The sequence below is a fragment of the Melospiza georgiana genome, chromosome 6, assembly GCF_028018845.1.
Source record: "Melospiza georgiana isolate bMelGeo1 chromosome 6, bMelGeo1.pri, whole genome shotgun sequence".
Lineage (NCBI taxonomy): Eukaryota > Metazoa > Chordata > Aves > Passeriformes > Passerellidae > Melospiza > Melospiza georgiana.
Window position 1 is genome coordinate 60,080,046 of NC_080435.1, and position 17,518 is coordinate 60,097,563.

General features: G+C 44.6%; 1 protein-coding gene across 1 annotated transcript; it reads right to left on the reverse strand.

The window, feature by feature from the left end:
- Window positions 1-5,120: 5,120 nt before the first annotated feature.
- Window positions 5,121-17,515, reverse strand: AP5M1 (adaptor related protein complex 5 subunit mu 1). Its single transcript, XM_058026966.1, has 8 exons — window positions 17,405-17,515; window positions 10,724-11,369; window positions 8,285-8,512; window positions 7,667-7,806; window positions 6,867-6,952; window positions 6,656-6,771; window positions 6,318-6,414; window positions 5,121-5,296 (listed from the first exon to the last, which is right to left on the reverse strand). Exons 1-8 carry the CDS (start codon window positions 17,470-17,472, stop codon window positions 5,214-5,216), a joined length of 1,464 nt encoding a protein of 487 aa, XP_057882949.1. The 5' UTR covers window positions 17,473-17,515; the 3' UTR covers window positions 5,121-5,213.
- Between the last annotated feature and the right edge of the window lie 3 nt (window positions 17,516-17,518).

A 17,518-nucleotide genomic window follows, 5' to 3' on the forward strand; every position in this document is an offset into this window, starting at 1 on the left:
CTTCTGCACCCAGCCCGAGCCCGACACCATTCATTCTTTCAGTGGGCGCAGTTCATATTCATCACAAACTCAAAGCATCTTTCAAGTTAAAAAAAAATCACAAAGAATGGTTATCAAAGAAAATGAATAAAATCCATATTGAGATAATTTTTTAGAAAATGATTGAAGTTTTAACCCAAGAAAGGACTCTTAGAGTTTCTTATAGCTTAGAATAAGAACATGTCAATCACGATTAAGCTTCTGGAATTGGAATCCCTTTGAAATGCAGCTGTTTCTTCTTTAATTGTGGCAGCAGACTCAAAAGAAAAGAAAGGTCCAGCCTTAAAGATGAGTAAGGAATACAAAATAGCTCAGGATTAGTTGTGGAGTTCAAAGGTCGCTAATTACACTAAGGAGTTCCCAGACACAGGGAAAACATTAAACAGGTCACCTACCAAACGGGAAACAGACTTTGACTTCAAAAAAATAAAGAAAAAGCAAAAAGAAAGGTCCTGAAGAGACAGGTTTCTAGAGAAAATCAAAAGTGACCAGCTGATCTCTTTGGGGGGAAAATGGGTTGGGTTTAGTTCTCTGCTGTTATGTGTCTCTACAAAAAATTATCTAGAGCTTGACCAGGTTTCTTGCAGGCCTCATAAAGGCAAGAAGGAGAAAAGGGGGCAGGCCTGTGGCTTAAAATATCTGATTTTCAGCTGCACTGTGGGTCAGGAGTCCTTAGGAAAAAAAGCATCTCTGAGGGTGGAGATCTCCCTGGAATACTTGGCTGGATTTGTTGAGGGTGTGGCATCCTGGGGCACAGGTGCATCTTTAGTGGGAAGATTTTGGGAGAGCCCTCCAGACCCTTTGAGGACAGTGGGGTTTGGCTGGGGGAGCAATGAGCCATCCCAATCCTCTCCTTTCCAGCTCCTCCCTGGCCCCCTTGACTTGGGATGGAGTGGTGGCCCTGCTGTGCTGCTCACTGCAGTTCCAGGGATGCTGCTTTCCTGGGAAAACCTCTTGGGAATTCTGGCTGGGTGTCCTGCCTGCTGCAGGGCTGCAGTAACCACCCCACAGTCCTTTGGATCTGGCTGTGAGTGGAGAGAGACCCTGCTTTAATGCCAGCCTGCTCACAAGAGAGAGAGAATCCCCATTTTTAGGGGGGAAAAGAGCCTTTTTTTCTCTCAGGTCCTGCTCACCTGCAGGGGGAATTATCACCTTATTGAGTTATCACCTCATTCCTGCAAAAATCAGCAGATTGGTGCATCTTAGGGGAAATAAGGAAGAGGAATTTTAGGTGGTCAGTGAACGGCACCAATCCCCATGCTGGGGGTCCCCAGGATGTCCAGGGGAGCCACAGTCAGAGTTAAATCTCTGTTCCCTGCACCTGAATTGCTGCATTGGGTTTGTGTGGCAAGATTTTGGTAGCAAGAGGGGAATTCAGGCATGGGAATGTAATTTAGAAACAATCCCAAGGTGCCCCTGTGGGATTCCCACTGACAGCCATACAGCAGCTTTTCCAGGGAAACTTGCACTTCCCAAACGGGGATGCACAAAATTCTCATCTAATGTCTCATTTGGGATTGAGGGCTGCAGAGATTTTCCACCATGGTGCTCTCAGGATGCATTCAGCTTTGTGTGGGCTTGGCTTTCCCCACTTGGTAAAAGCTGTTGAAATAAAAGGTGTTAAAAACATTTTGTCTGTCCCCTAAGGATGAGAGAACAGGGAGGTGGTGGTGAGGGAGTCAGCAAAGTAGCGAGGGACAAACATGGACTCACAAACTCTCTTGTGGCTGAAATCTCAGCAGGGCTTGTGCAAACAGGACAAAGTGTGGCCAATTCCTGGGACAGCATGAATAAACTGGGGACAGCCATGGAATGTTTAATGCCTTGTTGTTTCAGTGTTTACTGTAACAAATGGCCACAGCAGTTAATGCTGGTAAAAACAGCAAAAAAATGCAGAGGTGGGAAGGGCTGAATTGCATGAAAAAAAGCGACAGCTTCCAAATTATGTCAAGGAACAGGATTTACCCCCAAGTTCTTGAGGAACCGCATAAACCATCTTGGAGCTGTCACCAAATACCCTGGGGGAGGAAAGGGCTTCCAGAAAATTGGAAAACCATCAAATCACTGAGTAGTGATCAGTGACAGATTTGTCAACATGGAACTGTTTTAAGGATACTCATTCCCCTCTGTGGTGAGAGGAACAGGAATTGCAGCTTCTCAGCCTCTGGGAACCTCAGTGCAAATTCCCCATTTCCCTCCACACCTTCCACAAGTGTTAAATAAAACAAGTTTGGTGAGGGTTCCTCACCACAACTGGATTTGGAAACCTCAGCCATTTTTACTGTGTTATAAATGGATTTTGAATTATGCTAATTTCTTGGAGGTCTGTTCCATCAATTCTCATTGCCAACTAATGTTCAGTCTCACCTCACAAGCTTTGACAGAGTGTATTTGCTTTAAATTAATTTTAATCACTGTTTCTTACATTACTCCCAAATTTTAATGAAATGAAACAAATTAATTTCAGTAATGAAGTGAGTTCCATGTTTAATCCTTGATATTTATACCCAGTATTTTAGGTTTTTTTTTGGAGGGGGGATGTCAGGTTTACAACCCATTATTTAAGTCTTCACATTTATTGTTTTCACTTCTTTGCATCTTAGTTTTCTTCTGGCCCTCTGAAACACAATGCAAAGTCTGGAGAACTCTTTGGCCAATTCTTTTGGAAAGTCTTTTTGCAAAGTTACCTTCACAAAGGTCTCATATAATCTATGCCTGTGACAAAATCATAAATAGAAGCACTTCAAGCAGCAAAGACTTGGGTAGAAGAAACAGCACTCTGTTTTTTTTTGGTTTTTTTTTCCGTTTAACACATTTTTAAGGAAACTGCTGTATTAAAAGCTTGTTTATTTTATTAAAGATGGCCTTTAGAGCCCAGCAGAACCTCTGTAAGTTACCAGCTCTGCCCTGGGAGTCCTCAGGCTCGTGTGAGCTCCACATCAGATCTTCCTGATTTAGGGTTTGAAGGGCTTTTCTCCTTTTATGAAACAAGACAAGTGCTCAAAGCACATAAAGAAACAGTGAAATTATCTGGGAAACTACAGAGGGAACAGAGAAACACAGAAAGGTTTAGTAATTTGTAAATCCTTGAACTCTTCCCATGTTATCTCTACCCAGTGTCCCCTAACTTAGTGAGTTTACCAAGCTGAGTTTACTACTTTCCTACCTTATAAATATTTAGGAAAGATCCATTTGGGCCAGGAGAAGCTCCCCCTGTGGTTTCTCCCCGTTGTGGGTGTCCCACAGGGGTTGCACAATGCTGGGTGAAGCTGTGTGCCTTTAACCTGCTGTGTTTTGCTGCCTTCCCCATTGCTGGTGCTTCCCAAAGAACAGGGTGTGCTGCACACCCACATCTGCACAGAGATCTCTCCACTCTTACAGCCAGGGCTCCTTCCCCCACTTTTCTCACCACTGAGCTGTCCCTGAGCAGGGCACTGCAGCAATTACAGAGCAAACCTTGATAACAAATCAAAACAGGTGATGGCTGATGTGAGGTTGTGGGGGCAGGTGATGTTTCCCTCCTAGCCCTGAGCAGTTTTGTGAAAAACTGCATCACCTGCCCTTCCCTCCCTCCAAACCTGCCCTACTGAGTGCGTGCAAAGCAGTTCATTATTTCCTTTCACAGCTTCTGTAGAATAAATGGCATTTTTAGCTTAGCAAAGCCAGAGCACTCCATTCCTGAGCTCCTCAACTCCCCTAAGCATGAGAGAGTCATGGGCAGGAGGGAAACACAAAGGATCAGGATTTAGAAGATCCCTTTTTATTAAGTGCAAAGGGTCTCCTAACAAACCACTAATTTAGGCAGTGCCATTGCTTCCCAGAATCTACAGGGGGCTGTTTGAGTAAGAAAAGCCATTCCTGCAGAGTGCTGCTGTGTAGAGCAGAGCTCCCACCCTTCTCATGGGCAGGTGGAAGGCAAACCCCATGGCCTGGTGTCCAGAACAGGCTCTAAACCCTTCCAGCAGAGAGAGCTCCTCTCCCCATTCACACTGTGGTGTCCAGGCACGTGGACAACTCCAGCAGGGTCCTGGGCAAAATCACAAACTCACTTTGCTGCTCAACAAAACAGACACATCACCTGTGTGAAACAGGGCACAGCTCCAAGTTTGCACAGCAGTTTCAGCTCAACAGCATCTCCACCCTCTAGAACATTTACCAACCCATCACATTGTTCTATCAAAGCATTTTTCAGATTACAGCTTAAAACTCCCTCCTTGCACAATCCCTGATCTGAGTTACCCCACAGAGCAGAGTGAACACGAGGCAGGGCAGGAGCAGCTCTGTTAGGGATCAGCATCCTCTGCTTTTGTGCTGCTCCCCAGGTTGTGGCACCTCCTCACCAGCCCTTCAGAATCTGCACATTTCCTAAAGTCCATGTCCTGTGTTCCTGCAGATCTCAAAATTAGAGGTTTGCATCTGTAAATTGCGACCTTTTTCCATCTACTTTTCCAGGAAAAACAGCTCAGTGAAGGTTTCTGGAACCTCCAGCAAATTTAGCTGATTTTGCCTCCTCAGAACCAGTTTTGTGAGCTGGAAAACCCAGTTCCCACCTCTGCTTCCAGAGCAAGCAGATCACAGGCATGTGTGCAAGGGAACTCACCACTTCTGCTGGCAGAGGCAATAAAGATTCCTTCATTAAAATTGCCTCCACTTTCAGAAGTGCTGCTCATGCCATATTCCTCCTCCTGACATCCCTTGTGAATTATTGCCTGGTGTGTATTCTGTACACATCTTGTAAAAATAACACAACTTCTGCTTTGAACTGTTCTCTGAGTCTGGAGTTTGATGAGATTCTTGTGACTTCAGGACAGGAATAGGATGCTGAAACCTTTCCCATCCTGCAATGGGAAACCAGTGAATTAACTGGGAATCTCAATGTCTGTACCTGTAACACCAGGGACATATTTTGTACCACCAGTTAAAGTTAGAAGGGAAAGTAAAACCAACCACAGCAAGTACATTTCAAATTGTCCTCTCTGGGCCGCCAGCCAGAACTCAACCATTTAAACCCAACTCATGTTTTTAAGACAAGTGACCTCTCATTTTCCACCAACAGAAATTTTTAAGAACACAAGGAAAGCAAAAGTGCTGAAGAACATTTATTTTACTGTATCATGACATAAATCTTATTAACACTGTGCTTTGTTTAAATATTAAAATTATTCCCAAGTACATTAGTCAAGTAAGGGTTTGAATACCATAGGTGCTGGTGCTTTGGAATTCCAGATGTAGTAATCAGAAGAAATCAATTCCCGGGCTAAAGGGAAAAAACAGGCAAGAAAAATAAGCATTACAGGGTGCCTCACAATCAGACATTCCTTCATCCAAGTTAAGTGACTACTAATCCATCCTTACCAGTTTACAGAAAAGGTATAATGGCCTCTTTAAACTGTAAGACTCTTACTATTATTTGAAAATCGTTTCTGATAATGAGACATTTAAAGTCTCAGCTTCAATTACCTTTACTAATGTATCAGTCATGAGCTTAAAATTCAAACAGAGGTTAAGTCAAAAGCAGGTGGATGGCTTGGATTTTGTTCAATGAATATAAATTGCACACTCAATATAAAACATGAAAATGCTGCTTTCCTGTGTTACAATTTAGGGCTGAGTGTGACCTGTCACAAAATTAACAGTGTAGACCATGCTTTTCAAAAGGCTTTTACTGAGTTCTGCCACCATGACTGGCAGAAGTTGCAGCAGAGAGAGACAGCTACAAATAAAAGTGCTTTCATTAGGCAGAGCTGCTCAGGTTTAATGAGTGCCTTCTGTGTGCCATTTAGGGTATTTTTGGTGCAGGCTTGGCAGTGCTCATGTGTTAAGAAAAAGCAGATTTGGGCTCTGCTTCACACATTCTGTGTAGAGCCACATGCACCAAGAGGTGCTGGTGTGGTGACACTGACAGCAGCAGTGTCACCTTGCACGCAGGAGCTGAGTTCTGTACCTGGGTACTGCCAACCCACCTGAAATGTCTCTGACAAAGGTGGGCCAGGTTAGGGAGGATCACTCCTGTGTCCTCCAAAAAAGTTCTGCCATTATGGAGAGCACAGGAGCCAGCACAGGGCAGAGAGCCCCAGAGAGGCTGACTTTGTAAGAGCTCTCATTTCAAAGGGAGAGGCCTGTCCCTACTCCAGGAATGCTTTAAACATCACAAAAAAAACCCCCAACTCAAAAGCAGAGAACAAAAGCCCAACTTTAGTTATGTAATTTTAGTCACTGATAACTTCAGTTTATAACTTCAGTCAGTTTATAACTTCAATTCAATTTTAGCAACTCACATGCAGTAATTCTGGGCTTCCCTGGAACAAAGATCTGAACAGAATGCTGGTCTACATAACATCCAGTAAGTGTAAAGTCTGGGATCCTAAAATACAGCTACAAAACGAGAGGGAAAACACAATCAGATGCACATTGTCACCCTTGCTGTGCAAATCTGGCAATCTGTGTCACACGCTCTGCGTGTGCAAGGGTACTCCAAAGTGACAGGATGGCAAATCCTCTAGGCAGGAAAACAAAAATCCGTGCTGAGAATGTGAGATTTTAAATCAATGTATCTTCAATTGGAGACAATAAGAATTGGCTACTGAGGCCTCTTTTCCCAGAGCCTGTGACTTACTTTGACATAAGCAGTGTTCCCAGTGCACACATAATCAGTCGGGTGCTCTTTGCCTGCGGTGCCAAAAGACAGAGTTGCAGTCAGGGAAACCTCCAAAGATTTGGGGAACTTCTGTCCTAAAGGCAGAGACAGCATCCATTAGATGTCCCACAGCTGTGCCCAGGCTGCAGAGAAGGAGCTGGAAGGGCAGTCACAGAAGGGAGGTCCTTACCAATGACCCAAACCAGGAGGCTCTTCTCCCTGAACACATCCAGCTGGCCATAACTGACTTTGTGCTCTAACTGAGCAATGGGGCCCCTGCATGGGAGAGAGGAGAAACAAAACCACTGCAGTCACCATCATTCAGCATTTGTTAATGCCTGTTTTGTTACAGAAAGCCAGGAAATGCTGACAGATGTTATTTATGAGCATACAGACCAATCACACCTATCTGAGCACACTGCTAATTTATGAGAAGAAATTACAGAGCAGGAGGAAATCACTGTGCTCTCAGCCCAGTAATCATAAAGGAGCTGTTGATGTTTTAGTTCACTGATAGTGTTTTACTAACACTATGATCAGCATCAGCAACTTTGTATCATCCCATCTTTGAATTTTCATGATAATTAGGTGGCAGCACGGTCGTGGCAGCTGTCAGAGAGGCTTAGATGAAAACTATCGTTTTAATTTGAAATAACTATATTTTTGATAAGCTGATCTGCAGCTAGGATTAGCAGTCTTAAGGAACAGGTAACCCTGAGCTGGAAGTGATCTCCAGCTTAATCCACCTGGGGGACTGTGACAGTGTTTCATGTGAGAAGATACCACAGAGAAACAAGATGAGAAACTAAGTGTTGGGAATGTCATCAAATATTCTGGCATAGTTCTGTATTCCACCTCATTTCACCAAGGTTGGTGTTCACTGGTAGCACCTTGATGGAGCATAATCTGTTATATTGACTCCTAACAAGTTCATCTTGGGAAGATAACACAGAAATGGAAGAAATTTATTTAGGTTTTCTTTATTCTTACCTGTTGAAGAAAGGTATACGAGCTTCACAGTACTCAAAAGAATTCTTTATGCTTTCATGGAGCTTTAAATTAACTGTTATTTTTATCTGTGATCCCTCTTCAACGAGCTGGTAACATCCCAAAATTGGTGGAACAGGAACCTGGAAAAAACTATATTCATTCTCAAGATATATTAACACTATCACCACAAGATTAGTTATACACTATGTTCATTGATAAAGTACTTCAAAAAAGACCCCAAACATTAATTAGTGACTGTGCTAAACTCTGCAGGCTGCTTGTGATAACAGAGACTTGGGGGGCATGCACTTGACATTTCAGCCTAGGTATCAGGCTGATATTGAATTTGCCTAATTCAAGCATTTAAGTGGCTGATTTAAAGTAAGAGCAGCATTGCCAGGCAAAGATATCAATAACTCCTGAACATGACTCAGACAACTCAAGTCCTTAAGTGCCTTCCAAGCAGTATATTACATAAAACCCATTTTATATAATGTTTTGTAACCTATACTGGACTCCAACTCACTCCAGCAAGCCCATGTGGGCTTGATGCCCACACAGGTGTTTTCATTTCTGTTTGAACACTAACAGCAATGTCAGCTGGGAACGTGCTGTTACCTGGGAAGTGTAGTAACACAGGTCAAAGGAGTCTGAAGGAGGAATGAAAGGGAATTTGTAGGGTCCATTGTACACAGAGTCGTGCAGGGGCTCAGCACTGGTGGACAGGAGCATGGCAGGGTCCACGGAGGTGACACAGTGATGGACCACGATGTCCTGCAGCGGGGGCGCGTTGCTGGGCAGCGCCAGGCTCAGGGTGACGTTTGGTGCAGCTCCCTCGATGTCACACTGGGCAAAAGGAGGCAAGACATTATTCTAAAGTACCTGAATCGAGTCACGGTGAGATGTTCAAAAACAAACCACATTTTTAGCATTAAAAAGAAATTAAATCCCTACCAATTTTCAGCTGGCTTCGATCATTAGTACTAACCACCAGTACTAAGACATCAGTCTCACACATTTGCTGACAATTTAATTAATTAGGTTGTTTTCACAACATCCACTTAATGGATTCCAGCATGTTTGGATGGCCTCTGTGGTTCCATGCCAGCTCTGTCACAGCACAGTGTCCCTTGTCTCATCCCCAGCAGGCCACGATCACACCTGAGCTTTCTTTCTGCATAAGGCCATCCACCCACCCTGCAAAGTGACCTGGGAATTGTCCCTCTGAGAAGCTGCTCCTGTCCCTCAGGAAGCTGCTCCCTCACACAATCCCTACCAGCATGGCAGGTGGGAGATGACCCAGCCTTTGGAAGTGCAGCATTTAGGTTGGCCTCCTTTGGAGATGAGATTCCCACTGCATGCAAATAATTAAATTCCCACTTGATTAGCAGGTCTCTCTCCTTGGAAAACACTGGCAGTTCCAAATACAGTGTGCCAAGATAATATTGTGTGCTTCCTAAGCACAATTCAGAGCAAAGAATGAATGGCAGTACAAATTATAGTTACAAATTTTAATATATTTAATAATTATTATGGACGTATTGAGTAAATAGCCCCCAGCTTGCAATATTAAACAATGAGATATTTTAATATTAAACAATGCCCAGGGAAGCCCATGCCTGAAAGTGTCCAAGGTCTGGTTGGACAGGGTTTGGAGCAACCTGGTCTAGTGGAAGGTGTCCCTTGCCCATGGCAGGGAGTTGGAATGTGATGATCTTTAAGGTCCCTTCCAACCCAAACCATTCTGGGATTCTACAATGAAAACCAGTGTCACATACAAACCATCCAGAATAATTATACAACCAGTTTCCTTTATAAACTGTTCTTATGTCATGAAACACCACCTTTTGTGGGATCAAAATATTGTTGTAGTAGAATAAGGAAGGACAAAAGATTAAACTTTCATTTGGCAGGAAAAAGAATTAAAAATGCTCAAGTAAAGACACTTGTAGAAGGCATTTAGACATCTCAGCCTGGATATATTTTGTCTAATTCAGGCATTTCAGTGGTTTACTTTAAGTAAGGGCAGCGTGGCCAAGCAGTCAAATGTTGTCATCTTATTGCAGGGGTTCCATGCTGCTGTCTCCTTATCACAGAAGTTTCATACCCTCTTGATGTTTCTCATGGGCAGTGTCTCAGAGCAATGACTCTTTCTTCTTCACAAAGCAGCCAACTGACTCAAGTTCCCTTCTCAACCAGCCAACCCACTCTTTTATAGCATCTTCTTCTCATTGGTTACAGCTGTGGCCTGTTAAAGTCAGGCCTGCTCCTAATCTTTGATAATTGGCCCAGCTGCAACTCCTTAGGGGTAAGATTACTTTCTACACTACCTTTATTTCCTTATACTCTATCCCCCTACAGTCAAAGGTATCAGTAACTCCTGAATGTGACTCAGACAACAAAAATCAGGAAAATTTTCAACTCAATACATCATTTTACATCAAATGTCGTAAATGATCCCACAAAAGCTGGTGTCTCATGACATAAGAACAGTTGATAATGAACCTGGTAAAAGAAACTGGTTGTGTAATTATTCTGGATGGTTTGTATGTCCCAGAACAGTTTGGTTTGGAAGGTACCTTAGAGATCATCACAAATGAGTATTTATTTTGCACAAAATGAGTATTTATTTTGCACAAAAGCTACTTTGCACATCAAACGCTCTCACCTTTGTCACCGACATTTTTTCATAAAAATCCTTTCTTTGGGATTTTTCCTCTTCTGGGAAGCTGAGGCCTCAGAAGAAGAATGTAAACAATTGTTATCTGCTGCTGTGGAATGTAGCAGGTGCACCTATGATTGGCCCATGTTCCATGTTTACAATTAAGGGCCAATCAGGACCAAGCTCTCTGGGACAGATTCACAGAGAGCTCTCGTTTATTCTATTCCTGTTCTATTCTTAGCTTAGCAGCTTCTGAACTTTTCTCTCTATTCCTTTTAGTATAGTCATAATGTATTATATATCATAAATTAATAAATCCAGCCTTCTGATCATGAAGCAAGATTCTCATCTATCTCTCTCACCCTCGGGAACCCTTGCAAAGCCATGCAACACACCTTGCAGTTCACAGCTCCATAAACTTGCCACGTGTCCACCACATCCCTCTGGTCATACTGCATACACTTGACCTTCTCAGCGATGCAGACATTGACCTGGGGTTTGCCCTTGTAGCTGCTGGATCTCCAGGCTGGCTGCTCCTTGTCCACAGGCATCTCCTGGATGTCCTCGAAGGAGCTGCTGAGGCTGCGGATGTTGGTGTTCAGGGGGGTGCCCAGGGGACAGGCCTGGATCAGCAGAGTCCGGAGCTGCCCCACCTTGCTGCTCAGCTCGGCCTCGTTCTTGCGGCTGGGAGAGACGTAGTCCATGATGCCCAGCAGGAGGGCCAGTCCCTGGGAGAGCCCTCTGACGGTGAGCAGGGCCGGCCGCGGCTCCAGGCCGCCCTCCACCAGCGGCACGCAGGCGTAGATGAGGCCGCTCTTGCGGAACGCCAGCACGGGCCAGAGCTCGCCCGCGGCGGTGGACACGGAGTGCACGCACGAGTGGCTGATCCTGGTGCAGGTGTCCCTGTGCTCCACAAAGAGGTGCTCGTCCTCCAGCTTCAGCTCCAGGAGCAGGGCCTCGAGGAAGGCGCTGTCTGAGGGGATGGGGACGCGCGCGGAGCCGTTGAAGGTCTCGGCGCGCAGCTCCACCGTGGGGTAGCGCCTGCGGGGAGGGAACCGGAGCTGTTGGAACCCAGGGCACGGGGAATGTTCCTTTGTCTGCTCTGAGGGGTCCTGACTCCTCTTGGAGTGACTCTGAGATACACACAAGCCTCTTTTCCCAGCCCCGCAGCTGAAGAAGGAGTCAGGATTCTCCAGTTCTCATTCTCAAGGTTGTTTATTATTTCTTATCTATAACATTCTATCTCCAACCCCCCAAGGTCTGTCTGGCAGGTTGGGTTGAGGCACACTGCCCACCTCAGAGGTGGTCTTGTCTTTTTATTCTAAAAACTACGTGTACATTTGTCACAGACATCTTTTATGAAAAATCCTTTCCTTAGGATTTTTCCTCCTGAGAAGCTAGGAGGCCTCAGGAACAAAATGTGAACATTGATTATCTGCTGCTGTGGAATGCAACAGGTGCATCTGTGACTGGTCTCATGTGGTTGTTTCTAATTAATGGCCAATCACAGTCAGCTGGCTCGGACTCTCTGCCCAAGACACAAACCTTTGTTATTCATTCTTTCTTTTTCTATTCTTAGCTAGCCTTCTGAAGAAATCCTTTCTTCTATCCTTTTAGTACAGTTTTAATATAATATATATGATAAAATAACAAATCAAGCCTTCTGAAACATGGAGTCAGATCCTCTTCTCTTCCCTCACCCTCAGAGCCCTGTGAATACTGTCACATACATTATTTACCATAAATTCTCAATACCTATCACCTATGTTAGACAGTGAGCTTCTACTCTAAACCACTCTAAAAGTGCCAAAATCATCCAGAAGATGGAGGCTAGGAAGAAGGAAAAAGGAAAGGACACAGAATCACAGAAATTCTAGGTTGGAAGAGACCTTTAAGATCATCGAGTCCAACCCATGTTCTAACACCTCAACTAGATCATGGCACCAAGTGCCACATCCAGTCTTTTTTTAAACTCTTCGAGGGATGGTGACTCTACCACCTCCCTGGGTAGACGATTCCAGTATTTGACCACTCTTTCTGTAAAATACTTCCACCCAAATTCCTCCATCTTGGGACCCCAAGCCCCCATTCTAAAAACCTCAAAAATCTGTTTTTCACCCAGAATAACTATCATTCTACTTAAACTTTTGTGGCTTGCAAATCTTCATATAAGGTTGGTAATTTTTTTCCATGGGTCAAGATCAAAGGCACAGGGGCCTTGGGCTCTGTGCCAGGGTCTCTGAGCCCCCTGGGCAGGGGATTGAGCCCTCCAGGGCAGCCAGAGGGATGTCCTGGGTTCTGACAGACTCCCAGATAAGCACTACCATGTGCTGTTGGAACCCAGGGCACAGGGAATATTTCTGTCTGCTCTGAGGGGTCCTGACTCCCACAGAAGCACTGCCTTTAACCTTTGCCCATGGAGAAGGATCCCAAGAGTTTGGGATAGACTAGAGCCTACCAGAGTGTGAAACAGATAATAGAGAATAGTGTAGATTGTCACAGGATGAGAAATGTAGGTTTTGGGGTTTTTTAGTATGGAAGTAGATAGGAAGCAAGATGGAGGATTTTGGGCCTTGTTTCAGGTTTCTTCTTCTTCATTTACTCCATTTTCTGCAGTGCTGGTGGCACAGGACGATTGGCTGAGGAAAGCCTCAGTGCAGAGGTTACATGGACAGACAAGGGATGAATCATTGGTATAAAGGTGGAAATAAAGTAAATTTTAAGAGTTAATTGGATGAAACAACTTGAAAATACCTTGAAACTTGTTAGACAGGATTTGGAGCAACCTGTACATCTGTACAGATGTAGCCATAGTACATCTGCAGCCATTTTGTGGTGCTTTCCTGCGTGCTAAGTCTGATGTAGATGGTGTGCCAGAAATGTTGATAAGATAACAATAAACAACAAGCTGAAGACCCAAAAAGTCCCGTGCATCTCTCTATCCTGGCACAGAACTGTCACAGGAGGGCTTCCCCCATCAGGGGAGTACCCTGGGGGCCCAAGGAGAGGGGCAAAACCCATGAAGTGCCTTTGTGCCACCCAAAATATCACCCCAAAACTTCTGGGGCAGAACCTCCCAAGCCCTGTTCTGGCTGCAAAAGCATTATGAAAATCTTAGGATTACTGATATTGGGTTTCTCTTCATTGTCCAAACAACTCCCCAGAACCTGCTGGGCCTAAAAATAACCTCATGTACATGGAAGCCTGCAGCAACTTGATAGAAGCAGAGGTGGGATCAGAACACAAATCACTGTCAATAAAACCATTCCAGGAGTAGTTAGGATTCTTTCTAGCAAGTTCAAACTTTGAGTAAGTACCTTCACAAGAGTAAATATCTATTTTTAAAATAAATTGTGAATCTGTCCATCTGTGCTGACTGTCACACAAAACAGGATTTTTGTAGGACACTAAGGAATGACTCCCACCAGAGTAGAACTTCAAAATATTTCTAAGAGGTGAGATCACACTGAAGACAAGTTCTCAGATATTTAAGAAAATTATGTTCTATGTAAAAAAATGCAACTACAACAGCTTTTTGCCTAGATAAAGTATACTAGTGCTACAGCTTTTTTGCTATAACAATAATACCAATACCAATAATAATAACTCCACACTGCACATGCAATATACTTAAAGCTTTTATGACTTTTTCATCATTTCATTTTATCATGTATTTAAGATGCAATGATAATGTCATGGACAGAGGTTTTGTACAATTTAGAATTGCTTTGTTGTACCAATAGATATATTTCATTTCAAATTTTCTAGAGATAATACTTGAGGAATATCATATTAACTGTTTAAAACTATATCTGGGATTTTTTTCTGTCCTGCAGCAGTATTGTTTTTTAAAGTGGAGTGGGATGAATTTCTTTTCAAGGTAACCCAAATCCATCAAGAGGAACTGAGGATTGTCTTTTAATAAATAGCTGAGAAAACAAAAAACATTACTTCCATGAATGCACTGGTTTTGCCCTGGTTTGGAACTGCAGACTCCCCTGAGTGTTTCTTACATGAAGTCTGGTTTTCCTACATTCTGTTTTGTGGTTCCTCTCAATAGTTATCCACAGACCCTCAAAGTGCCCCTCACAGGTCACACACACAAAATTAAATCACTTTATGGATCATCTTGCAGCAGATGTTCTCAGATGTTTGTTTGCAACATGGGAGGAAAAAACTGCACAGATATATAAAGGCCCTCACTTGGTGTCATTTTTTTACATCTTTTTAAGGGACACACTGACAGCCTGCTTCCTAAACTTGCAACCCCAGCAGTGTGGGGCTTTGTTATATCTGTTATATCTGTGACCTCCATCTGCAGCACTTCCCTCCTGCTCCTGAGCACTCCCATGGATCTTATCCTGTGGCCTCCAAGTCCCACCTACATCATCTTCTCTTAACTGAGTAGCTGCAGGCAGTTAAACTTCCTCAGGCTTATTTTCAGTGACTGTGCTTTTTTTCTTTCATTCCTAGTCAGGCATCAAGGGCTTTTGGGTTTTTTGTTTTTTTTTTTGTAAGGGAAAAGCAAACATTGACAGAGCATAGCCAGAGCTACACAATTTGTAAACAGGATACAGATGACAGCAAAACCTCCCTGTGGTCTCACATTTTATTCTGGAGAGCAAAGAAACAAAGTGGGTTTACAGCTCTAAAATATATGAGGCTTTGCAGAGCCAGGGTGTTGATAAGAGGCTAGGTGTAACCTTGGTGAGCAGCTCTTATTTTTGGCCAACATTTCCAAAACAAGGGAAGAGGAGATATTTCAGTCTTAGTCAAGTCTCAGTGTCTCTGCTCTGTCTGCTGAAGCTGTCCCCACACCACAGCAGCCTCCTCCTCCTCCTCCCACTGAATTTTACCAGTTGGGTCATTAGATCATTAGTTAGCCCTTCAAATCCCAGTTTTTCAGTATTCCCTTCTAGAAAGTGATGCAAACTTAAAAAAAAAGAGATGAAAGTTTCCAGGGATGAATGAGCTTTGGTGACTCAAGAGAGAGACCGTCCTTGTTGCCTGAATTAAGTTATGATCAGCTCAAAAAAAAAAAAAAAAAAAAGGAGGGGGGGGAATGCTTTGATGTCCCTGATGTCTTCCCTGAGGTCAAAGATCAGGGCTCACGTATCTCCAGCTGAGTGCCTAAGTCCTGAAACCAACAGTTTCCATGTGATCCGGGCATTCTTTGTATTGTCTGCAGTGCTTTGTTGAATTTAAGGTCAGTTAGGAGGATAAACTTGGGGCTTCCACAGCCCTATTATTTCCTCTGGGAACTTGAAAGATCTAAGTCTGGAAATCACTTGAAGCATCGAGGATAGTTTGCCCTTTTCAAAGGAGTGCCACTCCTTGTCTCTGGCGCTCACTGTGTGACAAGTCACTTCAGACAGCGCTGTCACCACCCCCCTGCTCCGCGGTGATTACACTCTCCGAGGTTTTGGCGACAAGGCTTTCTCTTTATCTGTGTTTGTAGAGGGGAGGCCTCATCTCTAGTCCTGTAGGTAATACAAGGACCATAATACTAATCCTGAAACAATCAGAGGAGTGTCCAATGGAGAGATCTGTCTGCACCTGAAGATGGAAGATAGTCTACTTACTTTTTTCTTGGTTGTTATTTTTTCCCCACAAACTTTCCCTAGCCCCAGTTCTTTTCCTTCCCATTGTCTGGATTTCTCTAAAGTCACAAAAAAACCCAAAAAAAAAACATAACAAATCTTGCCAGTCCAACAAAAGTAACTGCCTAGCCCAAAGTCTTCCTTTGTACCTGCAAGAATTCTGAATAAAAACTGTTCCTTTGGAGGACTCTTAAGTGTTCAATAACTTAAAAGTCCCTCAATAATTTTAAAAATGTATTTATATGCAAAAAATTAATATCAAATTCAGACAGAATTTGTCTGAACATACTCTATTTTAAGTGCAGCTATAGAACAATATGAAGAGAATATAAGTAAAATACAAGCAATAATATATGCTTTCTATTTTGCCCATTTTGTTAATCTGACAGTATTTCACAATTACTGCCTTGTCCTGTACTATGTTAGGAAGGGGAAGAGCTGGGCAAAATGTTCACAGTGACAAAAAAGAAAGAGGAACAGAGCAAGGAAACTCACGTGCAAAATGCAGAAGCTGTGAAAAAGCTGCCATATTTAGTTAAAAGCACATTAAGCGACCCTGATTCTGAACTTTGGAAAATCGGAGTCAGAAAAGCACAGCATCCAGCAGCACTGGGACAAGACCAGGGATTTGTTCAGTATCAGATGGTTTTGGTGTTTTTTGCATCTGCCCCACAGGGCAGCAGTGTCCCCCAGGACACCCAGATCCCCCGAACCCCCCAGGGCACCAGGATTTCCTTCAGACATCCAGACCCCCAGAGCACCAGGATTTCCTCCAGGGCTTCCAGACCCCTAGAGCATCCAAATCCCCTACAACACCAGGATTTTCTCCAGGACACCCATATCCCCAGACCTCCCGAACTCCCCAGGGCACCAGGATTTCCTCTAGGACACCCAGATCCTCAGAGCACCCGATCCCCCCAGAACATCAGGATTTCCTCCAGGGCTTCCAGACCCCTACAGCATCCGAACCCCCCAGGGCACCAGGATTTCCTCCAGGACACCCAGACCCCCAGAGCACCCGAACCCCCCAGAACATCAGGATTTCCTTCCCGGCATCCAGACTCCCAGAGCACCCGATCCCCTCAGAACATCAAGATTTCCTCCAGGACATCCAGAGCATCCAAACCCCCCATGGCACCAGGATTTCCTTCAGGGCATCCCGACCCCTAGAACACCAGGATTTTCTCCAGGGCATCCAGACCCCCAGAACACCAGGATTTCCTCCAGAGCATCCAGACCCCCAGAGCACCCGATCCCCGTCGGGAACATCTGCGCCCCCTGAGGGGGCTCTCCGCAAAGCGCCCGGTTCCCTCCACAGCACCCGGACCCCCAAGAGCATCCGGTGACCCCCAGGATCGCCCGGTCCCTCCAGGGCACTCGGATCCCTCAGAACACCTTGATCCCTTCTAGATCACCGGGGGCACCCGGCCCGGCCCTCGGACCTGCCCAGCCCGCCGTGCCCGGTACCGTCGCTACCTGGAGAAGAGCACGGCGCCGCCGGCCGCGGGGTCGTGCCTAAGGAGCCACAGCGCCCGCAGGGCCATGCCGCCGGTGCCGCCAGTGCCGATGGTGGCGGTGATGCCGCCGGTG